The sequence below is a fragment of the Equus caballus genome, chromosome 10 (genome assembly GCF_041296265.1).
Source record: "Equus caballus isolate H_3958 breed thoroughbred chromosome 10, TB-T2T, whole genome shotgun sequence".
Classification (NCBI taxonomy): Eukaryota; Metazoa; Chordata; class Mammalia; order Perissodactyla; family Equidae; genus Equus; species Equus caballus.
In genome coordinates this window covers 77,295,274-77,314,747 of record NC_091693.1, presented here as the reverse complement: position 1 = coordinate 77,314,747, position 19,474 = coordinate 77,295,274, and the positions used below count along the sequence as shown (strand labels likewise).

General features: G+C 36.3%; 1 protein-coding gene across 3 annotated transcripts in view; it reads left to right on the top strand.

Annotated features, from left to right (window-relative positions):
• SERINC1 (serine incorporator 1) overlaps window positions 1-19,474 on the top strand; it is a 39,265-nt gene that overhangs the window by 2,048 nt on the left and 17,743 nt on the right. Inside the window, exons 2-3 of one of the 3 annotated variants that reach the window (XM_070223697.1) lie at window positions 3,101-3,204; window positions 17,523-17,684. In XM_070223697.1, the coding sequence (XP_070079798.1) occupies window positions 17,649-17,684 (36 nt within the window). In that variant the 5' untranslated portion in view covers window positions 3,101-3,204; window positions 17,523-17,648. Of the gene's footprint in view, window positions 1-3,100; window positions 3,205-16,072; window positions 16,261-17,522; window positions 17,685-19,474 lie in introns of all 3 variants that reach the window. The other 2 variants (XM_070223699.1, XM_001504205.6) reach the window with 2 other exon arrangements.

Sequence of the window (19,474 nt, the reverse complement as noted above, 5' to 3'; positions counted from 1 at the left end):
TGACTGCCTTTCAGTCATTGTTAATATCCAGGTATATTGGAAAGATAGTAACAAGGAGGCAGTTTCCTTTCTTCCAATGATTAGATCTCTTGGCCAGGTAGAGAAGCTGATTGGCCTAAGTTGTTCTTCACAATTCTAGATTATTGTAGCCAGTCTAGGAATTCATTCTATGGGATGCAGTTCTGGTCATCTTTTTCCTTTTCCTTCCTGGTGCCTCTGTCTCTCTGTTCCTGAATTGTTCAGTTTTAGTGTAGTTCTATAGCACTTGAAAGGGAATTTGCCTTGAGATACACAAATCCATTTGTTCCACAGTCTTAACAGTCAATATGCTCATTTACTTAGAGGTTTTGACAAATTAAAATTTATTCAAAGTTTCAGAAGTATTCAAGTTATTGAATTAGATCAGTTAAGCCAGAATTAAAACAAACCACATTTTTTGCTTAAGTTTGTTCAGGCTTCGTCAATTTTTGTAGAAGTTTTTTCTAATTTGTAAAACAACTGTAGAAAATTTCTGAACTATGGAAAAAGTATAAAAGAAAAATTGCATATACTGCTACTGTGTAGAGATTGGAGTGTTAAATGTTTTATTTCATTTTGAATTATCTTTTGCTAAGTAGCCTAGAATTAGATTGATCCTAATCTTTGGTTCACGAATGGCTGTCTCTTTGATTTGCAATTGCTTTAAACACTATCATAAACATCTGTGGACCTCCCACTTAATCCCATAACTACCACAGTACCAGGAATTTATGCTTACTTAAGTGCTTTTCTTCACCCCAGCCTCAACAATGGTGTTAGTGACTAGAACTGATTTTTAAATGATTGGACCTTGTATACAATAGCTATCATTTTTTGCCCCCGAGATATTTAATATAGTTAAGTAGTTAAAAAGAAAGAGCTAGTAATTACTGTCTATTTTGTGTCAGCCTCTGCTAGATTTTTTATTTTTTAGTACAATGACTTGTTTTTGTACGCGATTCGTAGTTGCTGTGAGTAGTCGAGCATTCAGAGTACAAAGTTAAAATGTCACAAAAAAATTCCACCACCGCTAACATTCCTTTTCTCTGAGTGCATACATAGAAATGGGTAAATGAATAGACAAAAATACTTTTTTTAGGAATGATATCATGCTAATCATGTATTTTTAAACCATTAAATCTAAATTTTTCTGAATTTAACAAAAAAAGTAAAGGAATTATTGAATGTTGAGTGAAGATTTTTTTTCATCAGGAGTTACCTAAAACGATTCCTCTAAGGAGACGTTTCTACAGCAGTGGTTCTCACTGTTTTTGCCCTTGAAGGGGTGTTTGACAATGTCTGCAGACATTTTTAATTGTCACCACTTGAGGAAAGGGGTGCTAATAGCATCTAGTGGGTAGAGTCCAGGGATACTGCTAAACATTCTACAATGCACAGGACAGCCCCCGACAGCAGAGGATTATTCAGCCCAAATTACAGTAGCGCCAGGGTTTATCCAGAAGTGGAATGAAATCTGGGAGTCTTAACTGCCCTTTAAAGAGACATTCGGCCAATCCTGTTTTCACATCTACCTTCAGCCTTACTTATGGAGGCACCTGGTGCCACCAATTCCTGATCCATTTGGGGATTCTGCTGTAAATTTTATTACTTCTTGAGTTTTTCCTTTGATGGTTTGTAATTCAATTTTCTAGGCCTGTTGAGTGAGTTATTATATTTTTTCCGGATTTATTCTCCTGGTTTTTATTGACTTTCTAAATTAGTTGCTTCTTTAAAAAATGCCGTTCTTTTTCACTTTATTGGTATTTCTAAGGGGAGCATGGGTAAATTCATATAGTTTGTTCAGTCCGCCATCTTAAACTAGAATCGCTTTGTATTATTTTTTAATATGTGGCCATTATGTTTTATACCATAATTCCCACAGTTGTTTAGTCTTAGAACTAAACTAATCATTCTTAAAGTGTGTTCCCCTGGACCCAGTAGCATCAGCATACCAGAGACCACTGACTAGGGCCCAGCATTGTGTGTGAATAAACTCTTCAGGTGATTCTGATGCAGGCTACAGTTTGAGAACCACTGCTCTGCGCTTGAGTGGATTCAAACCTCTAAGCATTCCTTTTTATCATGGCTTCTCCAGGATTTTTATCTTAATGTCATCTCCTAATTGACCAAATTTTGTCATCTAATAGATTTTTCAAAAAGGACTGATGGATGCTGAAATCCCTGAATTCTTTCACATTTAAAAACGTCTGTTGTATTCTTGAGAGACTTTGTGGACTGCTGTAATAGTATACCCATTTCCTTCAGAACTTTGTGTTTCTGTGGATTGTATTCTGTCTTCCACCTAACCCCTCCCAGCACATCTCCTCACATGTGCAATTGACTTTTTTCTTCTGCCTGGGTATCTGAAGAGTTTTTACATATCTTTGAAGTTAACTGACCAAATATGTCTGACTAAATCTTTTGTCACTTTTTCTTTCTTCTGAAAAATAGTGTTCTTTTGAAAATACAAATTCATTTCTTCATCTAAGGAAGCTTTTCTTATATTATGTCTTTGAATGTCCTGTTTTGTGTGTTTTATTTAGAGGATTCTGTATTTTAAGGACACCAGTTACCTTCATCTTATGTTGTCTTTGTTTTCTTTCCATATTATTTTTTCTATATTCATTTTTGTCATTTGTTGAGTTGATATAATTTACATAGAATTCATGCTTTGTAGTATACAGTTCTGTGAGTTTTGACAAATCATGTAGTTGTGTAACTGCTACAGAACAGTTACCACCTTAAAAAATTCTGCTGTCCTAATCCTTGGCAACCTCTGTTTTTTCTGTCTTCAGAGTTCTGCCTTTCCAGAATGTCGTATAAAGTGAATCATACAGCGTATAGCCTTTTGAGTCTGGATTCTTTTACATCGTATAATTCATTTGAGATTCATTCATATTGTTGTGTGTATTAGTAGCTTCTCTCTCTCTATTGCATAGTAGTCCATTGCTTGGATGTACCACAGTTTATCGATTCACCGGTTGAGGGTCATTTACAGATTTTGTTGATAAAGTAGCTGTAAGCATTCTATTAAGGTTTTTTGTGTGACTATAAGTTCTTATTTGCTTATGTAAATATCTAGCAGTGGAGTTGCTGAGTCATATGGTAAGCGTACGTTTGACTTAGAAGTTGCCAAGCTGATTTCCAAGATGGCTGTACCATTTTTCATTCTCACCAGCAAAGAAAGTAAGTTCTAATTGTTCTGCATTCTTGTCAGTACTTGGTGTTACCAGTTTTTTTATTTTAGCCATACTAATATGTGTGTAGTGGTTTATCATTATGGTTTTAGTTTGCATTCCCTAATAACAAATGACGTTAAAGACTGTTTCATGTGCTTATTTGCCATTTGTGTATTTTCTTCCTTAAAGTGTCTGTTCAAATGTTTTGCGCATTTTTAATTTTGGTGGTTTTCTTATTAAGTTTTGAAAATTCCTTACGTATTCTGGATACGAATGATTTATCTGATACCTGATTAGCAGATATTTTCTTCAAGTCTGTGGTCTGTCTTTTCATTGTTTTCATGGTGTCTTTCAAAGAGCAGAAATTCTTAATTTTGGTGAGGCTCAATTTATCAATTTCCTTTTTTCTGTGCACTTTTTAAGTTAATTTTGATATATAGTTCAATTCTGGTTTAAAGTTTATTTTTTGTAAATATGGATATCTAGTTATTTCAGAGCTGTTTGTTAAAAAGATTATCTATTCTATATTGATTTGCTTTGGCAATTTTATCAAAAATCCCTTTACCATATTTGTGTAAGTCTTTCTGAATTCTGTTTTGTTCCATTTATATGTTCATACTTTTGCCTAAAGCACCATTTTTTTTTTTTTTCCTTTTGAGGAAGATTAGCCCTGAGCTCACTACTGCCAGTCTTCTCTTTTTGCTGAGGAAGCCTGGCCCTGAGCTAACATCCATGCCCATCTTCCTCTACTTTATATGTGGGATGCCTACCGCAGCATGGCGTGCCAAGCGATGCCATGTCCTCACCCGGGATCCGAACAGGTGAACCCTGGGCCGCCGAGAAGCGGAACGTACGAACTTAACTGCTGTGCCACTGGCTCCGCCCCTAAACCACTGTATTTTGATTACTGTCTCTTTAAAAGTTAGTCTTGACATCAGGTAGTATGAGTCTTCTGACTTTGTTCTTTTTCAGAATTCTTTGGACTATTCTAGTTCCTTTGCCTTTCCATATAAATTAAAGAAGCAGTTGGTCTTTCTCCCCACATTCCCAATGGGATTGTGATTGGAATTTCGTTGAATCTATAGATCAGTTTGGAAAGCACTGAGATCTTAACAATATTGAGTCTTCTAATCTGAGCCCAGTTTATCTTACCATTTATTTAGGTCTTTGAGTTTTTTCATCAGTGTTTTCTAATTTTCATCATTTGGGATCTAATATATATATTTGTTAGATTTATACCTAAGTATTTCTTTTTTGTTTGTTTAATTTCAGTTTCCAATTATTTATTTCTAGTATGCAGGAGTATGATTGATACATGTATATTCACCTTGCATCCTCTGACCTTATTAAACTCACTTATAGTTCTAGGAGCATTTTGTAAGTTCTTTGGGATTTTTAATGTAGAAAATTATGTGTGAATGGAGGCAGTTTTATTTTTTCCTTTCCAATGTATATACCTTTTCTTTTTTTTCTTGCCTTGTTATATTGGCTACGACCTCCAGTGTGAAGTTGAATACAAGTGGCAAGGGCAAATGTTCTTCCTTGTTTTGGATCATAGAGGAAATCATTTAGACTTTGAAGATGAAGTATGTTGGCAGCTATAGATGTTTTGTAAATGCCCCTTGTCAAATTGAGGGTATTCTATTCCTTGTTTGCAGAAAGTGTGTTTGTTTTTTATCATGAATGGCTAATGAATTTTGTCAGGTGATTTTTCTGCTTCTGTTGAGATGACCATAGTGATTTTTCTTTAGTCTGTTAATATGGTGACTTGTACTGGTTGATTTTCAAAAGGTTAACCGGCCTTGCTTTCCCTGATTAAACCCCACCTCATCACAATGTGTTATTGGTTTTATATAGTTTTTTTAAAGACGTTTTTTAGAGTAGTTTTCAGTTCAGAGAAAAATTGAAAGGAAGATACAGAGATTTCCTATATACCTCCTGCCCCTAAACATGCATAGTCTCCCCCATTATCAGTATCCCCCATGAGAGTGGTACATTTGTTAAAATTAATGAACCTGCATTCACACATCATAATCACCCAAAGTCTGTAGTTTACATTGGAGTTCACTCTTGGTGTTGGACAGTCTGTGCGTTTGGACAAATGTATAATGACAAGTATCCACCATTATAGTAGCATGCAGAATAGTTTACATGCCGTAAAAATCCTCTCTGCCTTGCCTATTCACCCTTCCACCCACTCCCCAACCCTGGTCTTTTTACCGTCTCCATAGTTTTGCCTTTTCCAGAATGTCATACAGTTGGAATCATACAGCGTGTAGCCTTTTCAGATTGGCTTCTTTCATTTAGTAGTATTCATTTAAGGTTCCTCCATGTCTTTTCATGGCTCCTTCCTTTTTAGCGCTGAAAAATATTCCATTGTCTGGATGAACCACTGTTTATTTGTCCATTAACCTACTGAAAGACATCTTGGTTGCTTCCAAGTTTGGGCAGTTATGAGTAAAGCTGCTCTAAACATCCATATGCAGATTTTTGTGTAGACATAAGTTTTCAACCTTTGGGTAAATACTGAGCAGTGCAGTTGCTGGATCATATGGTAAGAGTACGTTTAGTTTTGTAAGAAACTGCCAAACTGTCTTCCAAAGTGCTTGTACTATTTTGAATCCCACCAGCAATCAGTGAGAGTTACTGTTCCACATACTAATCAGCATTTGTCATTGTCAGTGTTCCAGATTTGTCCGCTCTAATTGGTGTGTAGTAGTATCTCATTGTTGCTCTCATATTCATTTCTCATATGCACATGATGTGATGTGGAGCATCTTTTCATATGCTCATTTGCCATCTGTGTATCTAATTTGGTGAGATGTCAAGGTCTTTGGCCCATTTTTTAATCAGGTTTTCTTATTGTTGAGTTTTAAGAGTTCTTTGTATGGTTGAGATAACAGTCCTTTATCACATGTGTCTTTTGCAAATATTTTCACATGATCTGTGACCTGTCTTCTCATTCTCTTGACATTGGCCTTTGCCTAGCAGAATTTCTTAATTTTTTATTATTATTTTTTTGGCTCCAGAGCCCATGCTTTGTGTGTGTGTGTGTGTGTGTGTGTGTAAGATTGGGGGGGTGTGTGTGTGTGTGAGTGTGTGAGGAAGATTGGCCCTGAGCTCATATCTGTTGCCAATCTTCTTCTTTTTTTTTCCCTCCCCAAAGCCCCAGTACCTAGTTGTATATCCTAGTTGTAAGTCATTCTGGTTCTGTGTGGGATGCTGCCACAGCATGGCCTGATGAGGGGCGCTATGTCCATGCCCCGAGCTGGCGAACCCGGGGCTGCTGAAGTGGAGCACATGAACTTAACTACTTAGCCGTGGGGCTGGCCCTGAATTCTTTAATTTTAATGAAGGCTAGCTTATTGATTATATCTTTCATGAATCATGCCTTTGATGTTGTATCTAATAAGCCATTGCCACAACCCAAGGTCATTTAGATTTTCTCCTATGTTATCTTCTAGGAGTTTTATGGTTTTGTGATTTACATTTAGGTCTAAGATATGTTTTGAGTTACTTTTTGGGAAGGGTATGAGATCTATGTCTAGATTCATGTTTTTGCCTGTAGATGTTCAGTTGTTCCAGCACTATTTGTTGAAAAGACTTATCTTTGCTCCATTGAATTGCCTTTGCACCTTTGTCACAGATCAGTTGACTGTATTTTTGCAGGTCTATTTCTGGGTGCTCTATTCTGTTCCATTGATCTATTTGTCTGTTCTTTTGCCAGTTCCACACTGTCTTGATTACTGCTGTAGTCTTATGTTAAGTCTTGAAGTCAGATAGTGTCAATCCTCCAACTTTGTTCTCCTTCAATATTGTGTTGGCTATTCTGGATCTTTTGTTTCTCCATGCAAACTTTAGGATCACTTTGCCAATATCCACACCGTAACTTGCTAGGATTTTGACTGGGATTGTGTTGAACCTATAGATCAGGTTTAGGAACTGACATCTTGACAGTATTGAGTCTTCCTAACCCAGGAGCATGCGCTGTCTGTCCATCTATTTAGTTCTTTGATTTTGCTCATCAGAATTTTGTAGTGTTCCTCATATCAACCTTGTATGAACTTTGTTAGATTTATACTTAAGTATTTTTTTGGATGCTAACGTAAATGATAATGTGATTTTAATTTCAAATTCTGCTTTTTCATTGCTGGTATGTAGGAAAGCAATTGACTTTAATATATTAATCTTGTGTCCTGCAAGCTTGCTATAATCACTTATGCCAGTTTTTTTGGTCTGTTCTTTTGGATTTTCTACATAGATGATAATGTCATCTGCAAACAAAGACAGGTTTATTTTTTACTTTTCAGTCTGTATGCTTTTTATTCCTTTTCTTGTCTAATTGCGTTAGGCAGAACTTCCAGTACAGTGTTGAAAAGGAATAGTGAGAGGGAACATCCTTGCCTTGTACCTGGTTTTAGTGGGAAAGCTTCAAGTTTCTCACCATTAAGTATGATGTTAATTGTAGGTATTTTGTTGATATTCTTTATCAAGTTGAGGAAGTTTCCTTCCATTCCTAGGTTAGTGAGAGTTTTTATCATGAATGAGTGTTGGATTTTATCAGCTGCATTTTCTGCATCTACTGATGTGATTGTGTAGTTTTTCTGTTTTAGCCTGTTGATTTGAGGGATCACATTAATTGATTTTCAAATGTTGAACCAACCATGCATACCTGGGGTAAATCCCACTTGATCATGGTATATAGTTGTTTTTATGCATTGTTGAGTTTGATTTGCTAATTTTTTTTGAGGATTTATGCATCTGTGTTAATGAGAGATGATGTGTAGTTTTCATTTCTTGTAATGTCTTTATCTGGGTTTGTATTTAGAGTAATACTGGTCTCAAAGAATGAGTTAGGAAGTATTCCCTCTGCTTTTGTCCTCTGAAAGAGATTGTAGAGATTGTGGAGAATATAATTTTTCCTTAAATGTTTAGTAGAATTTACCAGTGAGCCCATCTGGGCCTGGTGCTTTCTGTTTTGGAAGGTTATTAATTATTGATTCACTTTCTTTGGCCTGCTCATATTGTTGAAATGTGTGATTTTGGGCAGCTTGTGTCTTCCAAGGAATTGGTCCATTTCTTCTAGGTTATTACATTTGTGGGCATAGAGTTGTTCATAGTATTCCTTTATTATTTTTTTAATGTCTGTAGGACTTGTGATATCAGCTCTTTTATTTCTGATATTAGTAATTTCTGTCCTGTCTCTTTTTTATTAATTAGCCTGGCTAGAGGCTTGTCAATTTTATTGTTCTTTTCAAATAACCAGCTTTTTGTTTCACTGATTTTTCTCTAGTTCCTGTTTTCAATTTCTTTGATTTCTGCTCTAGTTTTTATTTCTTCTGTTTACTTTGGATTTAATTTGCTTTTGTTTTTCTAGTTTCCTAATGTGGAAACTTACATAATTGGTTTTAGATCTTCTTTTCTGGTAAATGCATTCAATGCTATAAATTTCCCTTGAAGCACTGCTTTCATTGCATTGCACAAATTTTGATAAGTTGTGTATTCATTTTCATTTAGTTCAAAATATTTTAAAATTTCTCTTGAGATTTCTTCTTTGACCCGTGTGTTTATTTAGAAGTGTGTTGTTTAATCTCCAAGTATTTGGGGATTTTCCTGTTATCTTTTTGTTATTGATTTCTAGTTTAATTCCATTGTGGCCTGAGAGCAGACTGTGTGTGATTTCTACTTTTTAAAATTTTTTAAGATGTAGTTTATGGTCCACAGTGTGGTCTGTATTAGTGAATGTTCCATGTGAACTTGAGAAGAATGTATATTCTGTAGTTGTTGGACAAAGTGGTCTATAGATATCTATTATACCCATTTAATTGATGGTATTGTTGAGTTCAGTTATGTCCTTACTGATTTTCTGCCTGCTCAATCTGTCATTTCTGATAGAGGGGTGTTGAAGTCTCCAGCTGTGATAGTGGATTCATCTCTTTCTCCTTGGAGTTCTATCAGTTTTTGCTTTACATAGTTTGACACTCCGTTGTTAGTTGCATGTGTGTTAAGGATTGTTATGTCTTTTTGGATAGTTGACCCTTTTATCATTATGCGATGTCATTCTTTATCCCTGATAACTTTTGTTGCTTGGAAGTCTGCTCTGTCTGGAATTGATACAGCTACTCTTGCTTCCTTTCGATTATTGTTAGCATGGTATATTTTTCTCCATCCATTTACTTTTATTCTGTATGTATCTTATATTTAAAGTGGATTTCTTGTAGACACCAACTAATTGGGTTGTCTTTTTTGATCCACTCTGGTGATCTCTTTTAATTGGTGTATTAAGACTATTAATATTCAAAGTGATTATTGATAGAGTGGGATTAATATTTACCGTATTTGTTACTGTTTTCTATTTGTTGCCCTTGTTCTTTGTTCCTATTTTTGTCTTCCACTATTTTTTGCCTTTTGTGATTTTAGTTGAGCATTTTATATGATTCCATTTTCTTTCCTTTCTTAGCAAATCAGTTATCCTTCTTTAATGGTCCCCCTATGTATTTGTCCATTTGGACTGCTCTAATGAAATACCACAGACTGGGTGGCATATAAACAACAGACATTTATTTCTCCCAGTTCTGGAGGCTGGCAGTCTGAAATGAAGGTGCCCACATGGTCGTCTTCTGTGTCTAGTCAAGGCCCTCTTTCAGGTTGCAGACTGCTAACTTGTTGCTGTGTCCTTACCTGGTAGAAGGGGTGAGGGATCTTTCTAGGGCCTCTTTTATAAAGGCACTAATCCCATTCATGAGGGCTCTGTCCTCTTGACCTAATCACCTCCCAAAGGCCCCACCTCCTAATATCACCTTGTGCATTAGATTTTCAATGTGTGATCTTTGGAATGACACAGACGTTCAATCTACAGCACCTTAGAATTTGCAGGATACGTTTAGAACTAAACCATTTTCAGATAACACTAGTACTTCTCTGTACACTTCACTATAAGACTATATACTTCACTATAACAGTAAACCACTTCATGGGTAGTGTGAGTACCTTATAATAACAAAATAATCTTAATTCTTCCCTCCTGTCCCTTGTGTCATTACTGTCATTCATTTCATTTACATATCTATATAAGCATGTATATACTCATAAGATACATGTGTATGCATACATAATAGAATACCATTTTGCTCTTATGATTTTGAACAAGCTGTGATCTGTTAGATCATTTAAGAATAAAACATTTTTAATTTTACCTTCGCTTATTCCTTCTCCATTGCTGTTTCTTTTTATATGCAGATCTGAGTTTCTGATCTATATTGTTTTCCTTGTCTCTAAAGAACTTCCTTTAACATTTCTTTCCAAGGCAGATCTACAATTTGGCAACAAATTCCCTCAATTTTTATTTGAGAAAGTCTTTATTTCTCCCTTTTTTTTTGAGGACGATTAGCCCTGAGCTAACCGCTGCCAATCCTTCTCATTTTGCTGGGGAAGACTGGCCCTGAGCTGACATCCATGCCCATCTTCCTCTACTTTATATGTGAGATGCCTACCACACAGCATGGTGTGCCAAGCGGTGCCATGTCCGCACCCGGGATCCAAACCAGTGAACCCCGGGCTGCTGAATCGGAACGTGCAAACTTAACCACTGTGCCACTGGGCCAGCCCCTCTCCTTACTTTGAGGGATAATTTGCAGAGTAGGGAACTCTAGGTTGGTGGGGGTTTTTTTAATCTCAACACTTTACATATTTTACTACCTTCTCTTCTTGCGTGGTTTTTGAGGAGAAGTTGGATATAATTCTTATCTTTGTTCTCTGTAGGAATATACCTTTTCTTCTTGCTTCTTTCAGGACTTTTTGTTTATCTTTGATTTTCTGTAGTTTGAAAATAATATGACTAGGTGTAGGAGATATATATACACATGGCGGGGTATATATCTCTGACATTAATTTGGGAAAATTCTATTATTTTTTCTGTTACCTTTTCTTCTCCTTCTGGTATTCCCATTATATTACGCCTTTTGTGGTTGTTCCACAGTCTTTAGGTGTTCTCTTCTATTTTTTTTTTCGGTCTTTGCTCTCTTTGCTTTTCAGTTTGGGAGATTTCTATTGAGATCCTCAGGCTCAGAGATATTTTTCCTCAGCCATATCCTGTCTGTTAATAAGCCCATCAAAGACATTCTTCATTTCTGTTAGTGTTTTTGATCTCTAGCATTTCTTTTTGGTTCTTTCTTAGGATTTCCATCTCTGTGTTTACATTGCCCATGTGTTCTTGCATGCCGTCTGCTTTGTCAGTTAGAGTCCTTAGCATATTAATCATAGTTGTTTTAAATACTCAGTTTGAGAAGTCCAGCATCCCTGCCATGCCTGGTTTTGATGCTTGCTCTCTCTCTTCAAATTGTGTTTTTTGCCTTTTGGCATACCTTGTAAGTTTTTCTTGGTAGTTGGACATGATTTACCCAGTAAAAGAAACTGCCCTCAGTTAGCTTTTGATCATGTGGTGAGGTATGGAGGAAGTAAAAGTGTTCCGTAGTCCTGTGATTAGGTCTTAGTATTTTAGCGATCCTATGCTTCTGGGCTCTGGATTTTACCACTTTTCTCTGTCTTTTTCTCCCCCCTTAGGTGGGAGAGGATGGCTAGAGTGGGCTGGAGTTGAGTATTTTCCTTCCCCTAAGTTATTTAGGCTCTGATAATAGCCCAGCAGATTAGGTTCTGGTTAACTACTTTCTTCTGAGAGCAGACTTGGTTAAGAACAGAATGCTCTGGTGTATTTTATTTTTGATTTTTGCTGAGGAAGATTCACCCTGAGCTAACATCTGCTGCCAGTCTTCCTTTTTTTGTATGTGAGCTGCCACCACAGCATGGCCACTGACAGACAAGTGGTGTAGGTCTGCGCTCAGGAGCCAAAACCTAGGCCACCAAAGTGGAGTGTACTGAACTTAACCAGTAGGTCACTGGGCCTGGCCCTTGTATGTTTTAAAGTGGTTCCTTTTCCCCACAGCTTCAGGAAGCATGAGGGAATTTTTCTCTTAGGTTTGCTGTGAGAAACTGGTTGAACTCCTAGAGGTAGAGTTTACAAAATTTGGGGGGCCTCTTTATGACTGGGTTTCACTGGAATTTTTCAATCTCAGACTTGTCCACAGTGAACCTCCAGCAATTCTTCAATTACAGTTCAGGTTATCCTACCTGGGCACTGGTTCCACTTGTGATTCTTTTCTTTGGAAACCTGGACTCCCTGTGGTTGCTTTTCTGTCTCTCCAATCTTTGGGGCAGATTTACCCTGTGTCCTCATCTTTCTTATAGATCCTAGAAGAGTTGTTGAATTTTTAGTCTTTTTGACTTTTTACTTGTTGTTAGGATGGAGTTCTAAGCTCCTTACATGGGGAAACAGAAACTAGAAGTCTTTGTATACTTTTAATGTTGTTGATTTTGACTTGACAAGATATTAAGAATTTTTTTGTTTATATTTATGAAGGATATTGGTCTGTTGTTTCTTATAATGTGTTTGGATTTAGTATCAGTGATTCTGGCCAACCAGAAAGATTTCTGCAGTGGTTTGAGTTGTCTAGAAGAGTTCGTATAGAAGTGGTGTGATTTATTCCTTAAACTTGTAATAGAATTCACCAGTGAAGCTATCTGTGCCTTGGAAGGTTTTTAATTGCAAATTCAATTTCTTTAATAGATATCAGGCTATCCATCTTATATATTTCTTATTGAATGACTTCCAGTAGTTTGAGTTTGTCATGGAGTTTGTTTTATCTAAGCTATTGAATAAAATTGCTCTTACTTTCCCCATATAATTCTTTAATGCTTGTAGGATCTGTAGTAATATCTTCTCTCTCATTTCTGATATTGATGATTTGTGTATTCACTCTTGCTCTCCTGCTCATTTTTATCCTGATCAGGCTGACTCTAGGTTTTTCAGTTGTAATCGTCTTCTAAGACTGCTTTCACTGATTTTCTTGTTTTTCTGTTTCATTGATTTCTTCACTTTATTATTTTCTTTATTCTGCCTATTTTGGTTTAATTTGTTCATATAATTTTTAAGGTGTAAGCTTAGGTCATGAATTTGAAACCTTTATTCTTGTCTAATATAGCCATTTAATACTGTAAAATTTCCTTTAAATACTACTTTATGTGCATTTCACACATGTGGTGTTTTATTTTCATTCTGTTTGATTTCTTTTTTGATATCTTCTGCCTGTGGGTTAATTAGAAGTATGTTATTTAGTTCTGAGATGTCTTTCTGTTACTGATTTCTAATTGAATTCCATTGTGGGCCAAGAATACATGTTGTATGATTTGAGTCATTTTTTACCTATTGATATTTGAGATTTGTTTTATGGCCAAGAATATTGTCTGTTTTGGTTGTGTTCTGTGTACTCTTGAAAATAATTTGTACTCTGCTCTGGTTAAATGACATGTTCCCTAAATTTCAATTAGGCACAGCTTTTGAAAGTCTTTGTTTTCTTTATCCTTACTGATTTTTGTTCTCATATTTCAGCTAACAAGAGAACATAAATGTGGATTTGTTTGTTCTCTTTTCAGTTTTATTAATTTATCCTTCATGTATTTTGAAGTCCTCTTACTAGATGCAGAAACATTTAGGATTGTTTAGCTCCTCCATGAATATCCCGTATCTCCTTGTATGTACACTTTCCGTTATGAAATGACCGTCCTTAATTATGTTAAGATTCTTTGCTTTGAAATGCGTTTTGTCTGATACTGCTGTAGCATGGTATATATTTTTTCATTCTTTTGCTTTTAATCTATTTGTTTATATTTAAGTGGGTTTCTTTTAGAAAAGAGAGTTGAATCTTATTTTTTTATCCAGTGTGACAATCTCTGCCTTTTATTTGGGAGTGTTTAGACCATTTACATTTATTGTGATTATTAATTATGTTTAGTCTTAAATCTACCATTTTCATTTTGTTTTCTGTTTGCCCTATCTGTTCATTGTCCCTTTCCCTAGTTTTTTGCCATATTTTGGATTAATTGGCCATTTCTTAGTATTCTGTTTTATCTCCTTTGGCTTACTAGCTATACTTCTTTGTTTCACTTTTTTATGTCACTTCAATTTATAGTATGCATCTTTAACTTATTACAATTTACCTTCATGTTGTATCATACCACTTTATTTTTAGTTTAAGAACCTTACAGTGTTATAATTGAATGTTTGCTCTTGTAGCCTGTTTGCAATTGTCATACATTTTACTTCTACCTTTGTTATAAACCTCAACAATACATTGCTATTATTTTTGCTTTAAAAGGATAATTATTTTTTAAAGTAACTTTTATATAAGAAAAAGCATATACATTTACCATTTTTGTTCTTCATTCCTTTTGTGTAGATCCAGATTTGTGTCTGGCATAACTTCTGCTTGATGGATTTCCTTCAACATTTCTCATAGTTTACATCTGCTAGTTTAGGATTCTTTTGTCTTTTCTGTGTCTGAAAATGTCTTTATTTTGCCTGGACTTTTAAAAGATACTTTTGCTGAGTATATAGTTCTATGTTTACAGTTTCTTTGTTCAGTACTGACTTTTGACTTGGAATATTTCTTACTAGAAGTCTGATGTCTGTCTTTGTTCCTCTGTATATAATGTGCCTTTATTTTACTGCCTGCTTTTAAGATTTTTCTGTTTATCATTGTTTTTAAGGAATTTGATTATGATGTGAGTTGGTGTAGTCTTCATCATGTTTATTCCACTAGGGTTTCGTTGAGCTTCTTGGATCTGGGAGTTTATGGTTCTCTTTAAGTTTGGGAACATTGGGAACAGTATTTCCCCAGAAAGACTCTCCTGTCTGTCCTCTCCTTTAGGAGTTACAATTTCACTTTATTAGGCTGCTTGAAGTTGACTCACACCACTGATCCTCTGTTCATTTTTACACTAGTCTTTCACTCATTTCTTTTGCTATGTCTTCAGATTCATTATTCTTTCCTGCAGTGTCTTCTCAGTATTTTTTTAGTTCATATATTTATTTTTTATCTCAACAAGTTTGATATGTATCTTTTAAGTGATTTCCATGTCTCTCCTTAACATGCTCATGTTTTCCTCTACCTCTTTCAGCATATGAAGTGTAGTTACAATAATATTTCAGTGCCATAATTTATCATTGAATTTAGTCATCTGTGTTATTTCCAGGTTGGTTTTGATTCATTTTTTTTCTCCTCATTATATATTGTTTTTTCCTGCTTTGCATGCCTACACTTTTTTGGTTTTTTTCCTGAGGAAGATTTGCCCTGACCTAACATCTGTTGCCAATCTTCCTCTTTTTGCTTGAGGAAGATTGTCCCTGAGCTAACATCTGTGCCAGTCTTCCTCTATTTTGTATGTGGGTCACTGCCACAGCATGGCCATCACCGAATGGTTTAGGTCCTCACCCGGGAACTGAACCTGGCCTGCGGAAGTGGAGCAGGCCAAATTAATCACCAGGCCACAGGGCTGGCCCCCAGATTTTTTATTAAATGTCAGCCCATGTAAATTTTATCTTGATTTGTGCTGAATATACTTGGCATTTTAAAGAAATGTTCTTGGGCTTTCTCATTGGATATAGGTGAGTAACTTGAAGAGAATTTGATCTGCTTTGATGTTTGCTTTTAGGCTTTGTTAAGGGAGACTGGAGTGGCCTTTAGTCTTATGGCTGATTTTTTTTCCCCCAGTACTGAGTAATAGCTTTATAACTCTATTCAATGCCTCATATATTTACAAGATTTTTCTACTCTGGTTGGTGGGAATCCCAACTCCTCCCCACCCCTTGGGTAATTTATTCAGATACATGCACTGATCACTGCTCTGCTAAAGACTCAAATTGAAGCCTCTGCAGATCTCCAGAGCTTACTCCGTTCAGCTTTCTTTTCTCCAGGATCCTGCCCTGTGAATTCTAGCTGCCTTCACTTCCCTGAACTCCCTACTCTGTCTCCTTAACCCAGGTAGACTACTGACCTCTGCCTGGATTCCCCTGCCTGCACCGAGACTCTCCCCAAGGAGAAAGATGGGCCAATCATTGAGCTCACATTGTTTCCTTCTCCCAGAAATGACTGTCCTGCATTGCCTGTTCTTAATTGTCTGTAAAACTGTTGTTTCATTTTTTTTTTCCCCCATTGACTAAGGCAGTAAGGTAAGTCTGGTCACTGTTTATCCACCTTGGCCTGAATTTGTGGTAATTTTCCCAAGTTTTTTTCCATCAATGATTTTGTTTTCAGCTCTGTCTCTTTTGTTTCTTGATAGTTAATTATTAGTTCTTTAACATTTTTTTGCTTCTCAGTTCTTTCCTTATTTAGTCTTGCAGTCTCCTTTCCATCTTGGTCTGTTCTTTCCCATTTCATTTTTGATCTCCTTTTTATTTGCTTTTTGTCATTTTTCTATAACCAGAATGAAGCACTTGTAGGGAATTTCCTTTTGTAACTGAGTTGTTTTATTTCAGAATGTATTCTTCAAATTTCTTTTTTTTTTCTGAGGGGTATGCTTATTTCTTTTTATTTTTTGTTAGAATATGTTTGTGTAGTTGCCATGACGTTTATTTTTATCTTACTGAAGCTTAAAATATGCACCTCTGTCCCTACCTTATGTTAATTGCTGTAGTGTGTCTGGCCTTTACAATATTCTCTTCCCATGGTATCTGAGACTCCTTTCCCCTAGAGCTGTGGTTAGAGGGCCAGAATGTCCTAATCTGTCCCCCTTCCTGCAGTCTGATGGTGTGGTGGAGCCCAGCTCAGGTTCTGGTCAGTCTTCATGAGAATACTTACACTGTCTTTCTGAGATATCGTGAAATGCCCTTACCAGGGTTCACCTCTTCTGATCAGGGAAGTGTCCTGTCCCCCTTGGGTAAACTGTAGTTTAATGGGGAGTTCCACTGGAGAAAGTTAGCTAGCCCTGGTTGTTTACTTATCCTGTTTTGCCTAATTTTAGTAGTAATTTTCACTTTATCGCTACCATCGAGTCAGAAGAGGGAAAAGATAAGGATTCCAGTTCCCTTCTCTTCCTCCTTTGGAGTGTTTGAGAATTCTCAGAATTTTGTGAATTCACCACTCTGATTTCTGGGGGCTAAAGGGCAGGAGCTGGAGATGGGCCTGTAATTACGAATATTTTATTGCTTTTTTTAGCTAAACTTTGGTTGCTGCTGCTGCTTTTTTTCCCCTTTGTTGTTTTAACTGATTTTATTCATTTTGCTTGATAGAGAGGGCAAGTACTTTATGTTTGACTTTGTTCCATCTTTACTCAGAAATTAAGTTTTATAGTTTATAGATGATATATGTGAACCAAATAACCTTTAGTCTCTTGGTAATTAATTTCAGTCCTTTTTCTTTTTTGAGTGGATAGAACATAAATTTTCATTGTATCATTTTAAACCATACTGCTTTTTAATATTTTTTTTCCCAGATACCATGTTTGTGTGGCAGTGCCCCGTGTCTGCTGTGCCGATGCTGTCCTAGTGGAAACAACTCCACTGTAACTAGGTTGATCTATGCACTTTTCTTGCTTGTTGGAGTGTGTGTTGCTTGTGTTATGTTGATACCAGGAATGGAAGAACAACTGAATAAGGTTAGTCTTTTTTTTAATTGATTAACTGAAATATATACAGTATGTGTATGCATAAAACTTATTTTTGTGTATTGGAAACAGAATAAAGTACAAAGTAAGGTAATCCTAATTTTAGTAGTTTATAGTCTTTTAGGAAAGACAGGCAGTATAAGGCAGTTTGTTAACTTCTCTGATGGTGGTACAGAAAATGTGCTATGGTAATAAGAGGAAATAAGTAAGTCTAGCCAGGTGAATGTCAGAATCTCAGTGGCTTCTCCAGGGCAAGATGAATGACAATAGGAAATATGAGGGTGAGAGAATATTTATGTTAGATAACGTCCCTTTTAAAAGTTATCTGCTTGGGGTCAGCTGTGGGGTAAGGAAAAATAATGAAAGTTTGGGAAATGAGATTATTATGATTGTGAAAGTCACTAGCATTGTACCTGACACATATAGATGCTCAGTCAGTGTTATTCATGTCCTGACTATAAGGAAAATACCTTCCAACAGATGTTTATATGGTTTTGTCATGGGTCCAGTTGACTGTGGTTATGAGTAGTTTAGTTGGTGGGTGTTAGTTCTTATCACCAAATATTTCTGCTTCTCTGCTTTCTGAGGGTCATCAAAGATTTGCATTTCCTTGAGTGCTTGTGATGTGCAGGGCTGTGTCCATAGTACTGGTCGAGGAGTTGTGAGTGGAAGTGATACCTATCAGCCTCTACTTGCTGAGGCAAGATCTTTCTTTTCTGTCAAAACCTGTACATCATTTGAGATGGTGGCTTCTCCCACAGCCTGGATTCCTGAGTTGACGACTCAGGACCAATTATGTACATGTACATGAGCAAGAAATATACCTTTGGTCTTTTAAGCCACTGATATTTGGGGGTTGTTAATGTAGTAGCTTAACCTGACTAATGCAGATGATTGAATTAGCTTAATGATGGGAATTGGCCAGGTGGTGTGCTGCTCTTACATAAGGAAGTGGGGTAATTAAGGGTCTACTGAGTACACGTTGCAAAGGAGTATGGGTAGGTATTTATTGCCATAAGGTTTAAACTGGGTCAGGAAGGTAGGATTTAAGTGAGCTTGAGACTGTAGGAACCAGCAAAAGGAAGTAGCACCTTCATTAGCTTAAAAGTAATTTTTAAGTTCTTAGTTTTAAAGGCACAAATTAACAGTTACATGTTGGCATGCTGGTTTGCTTTAATGTTTTCTAGAGGAAATAATTCATTCTCATGCATATGAATAGTGTATATAGTTCTGATGACTACTCCTATTTATTTCACTTAAAAATATTTTTTTGTATTCTAATTCCAGTGTGGCTTTCTGAAATGGTTATCACTTTTTTTCAAGATTCTAAGTTAAAAAATAAAATCACTGCCAGCTATTATGCTGTTAATCCAAATCCATTCATTATCAGAAACAACACTTGCAGAATAAAAGGACGAAAACTGAAAATGAATTTAAGTAGCATTGGCTCTGAAAAGCCATTATTGTTCTCTTTAGTATTTAGAAACTGACTTAATTACCTTATAATTCTTCAAACATTTATTGATTGTATTTTTCTCTTATACAGATAATTCAATATTTCTCAGTAAAATGCAAGTTTTAAAAAATGTGGAATAAAGGGCTGGCCCCGTGGCCAAGTGGTTAAGTTCGCGTGCTCCGCTGCAGGCGGCCCAGGGTTTTGTTGGTTCGAATCCTGGGCGTGGACATGGCACTGTTCATCAAACCACGCTGAGGCAGCATCCCACATGCCACAACTAGAAGGACCCACAGCGAAGAATATACAACTGCCTACCGGGGGGCTC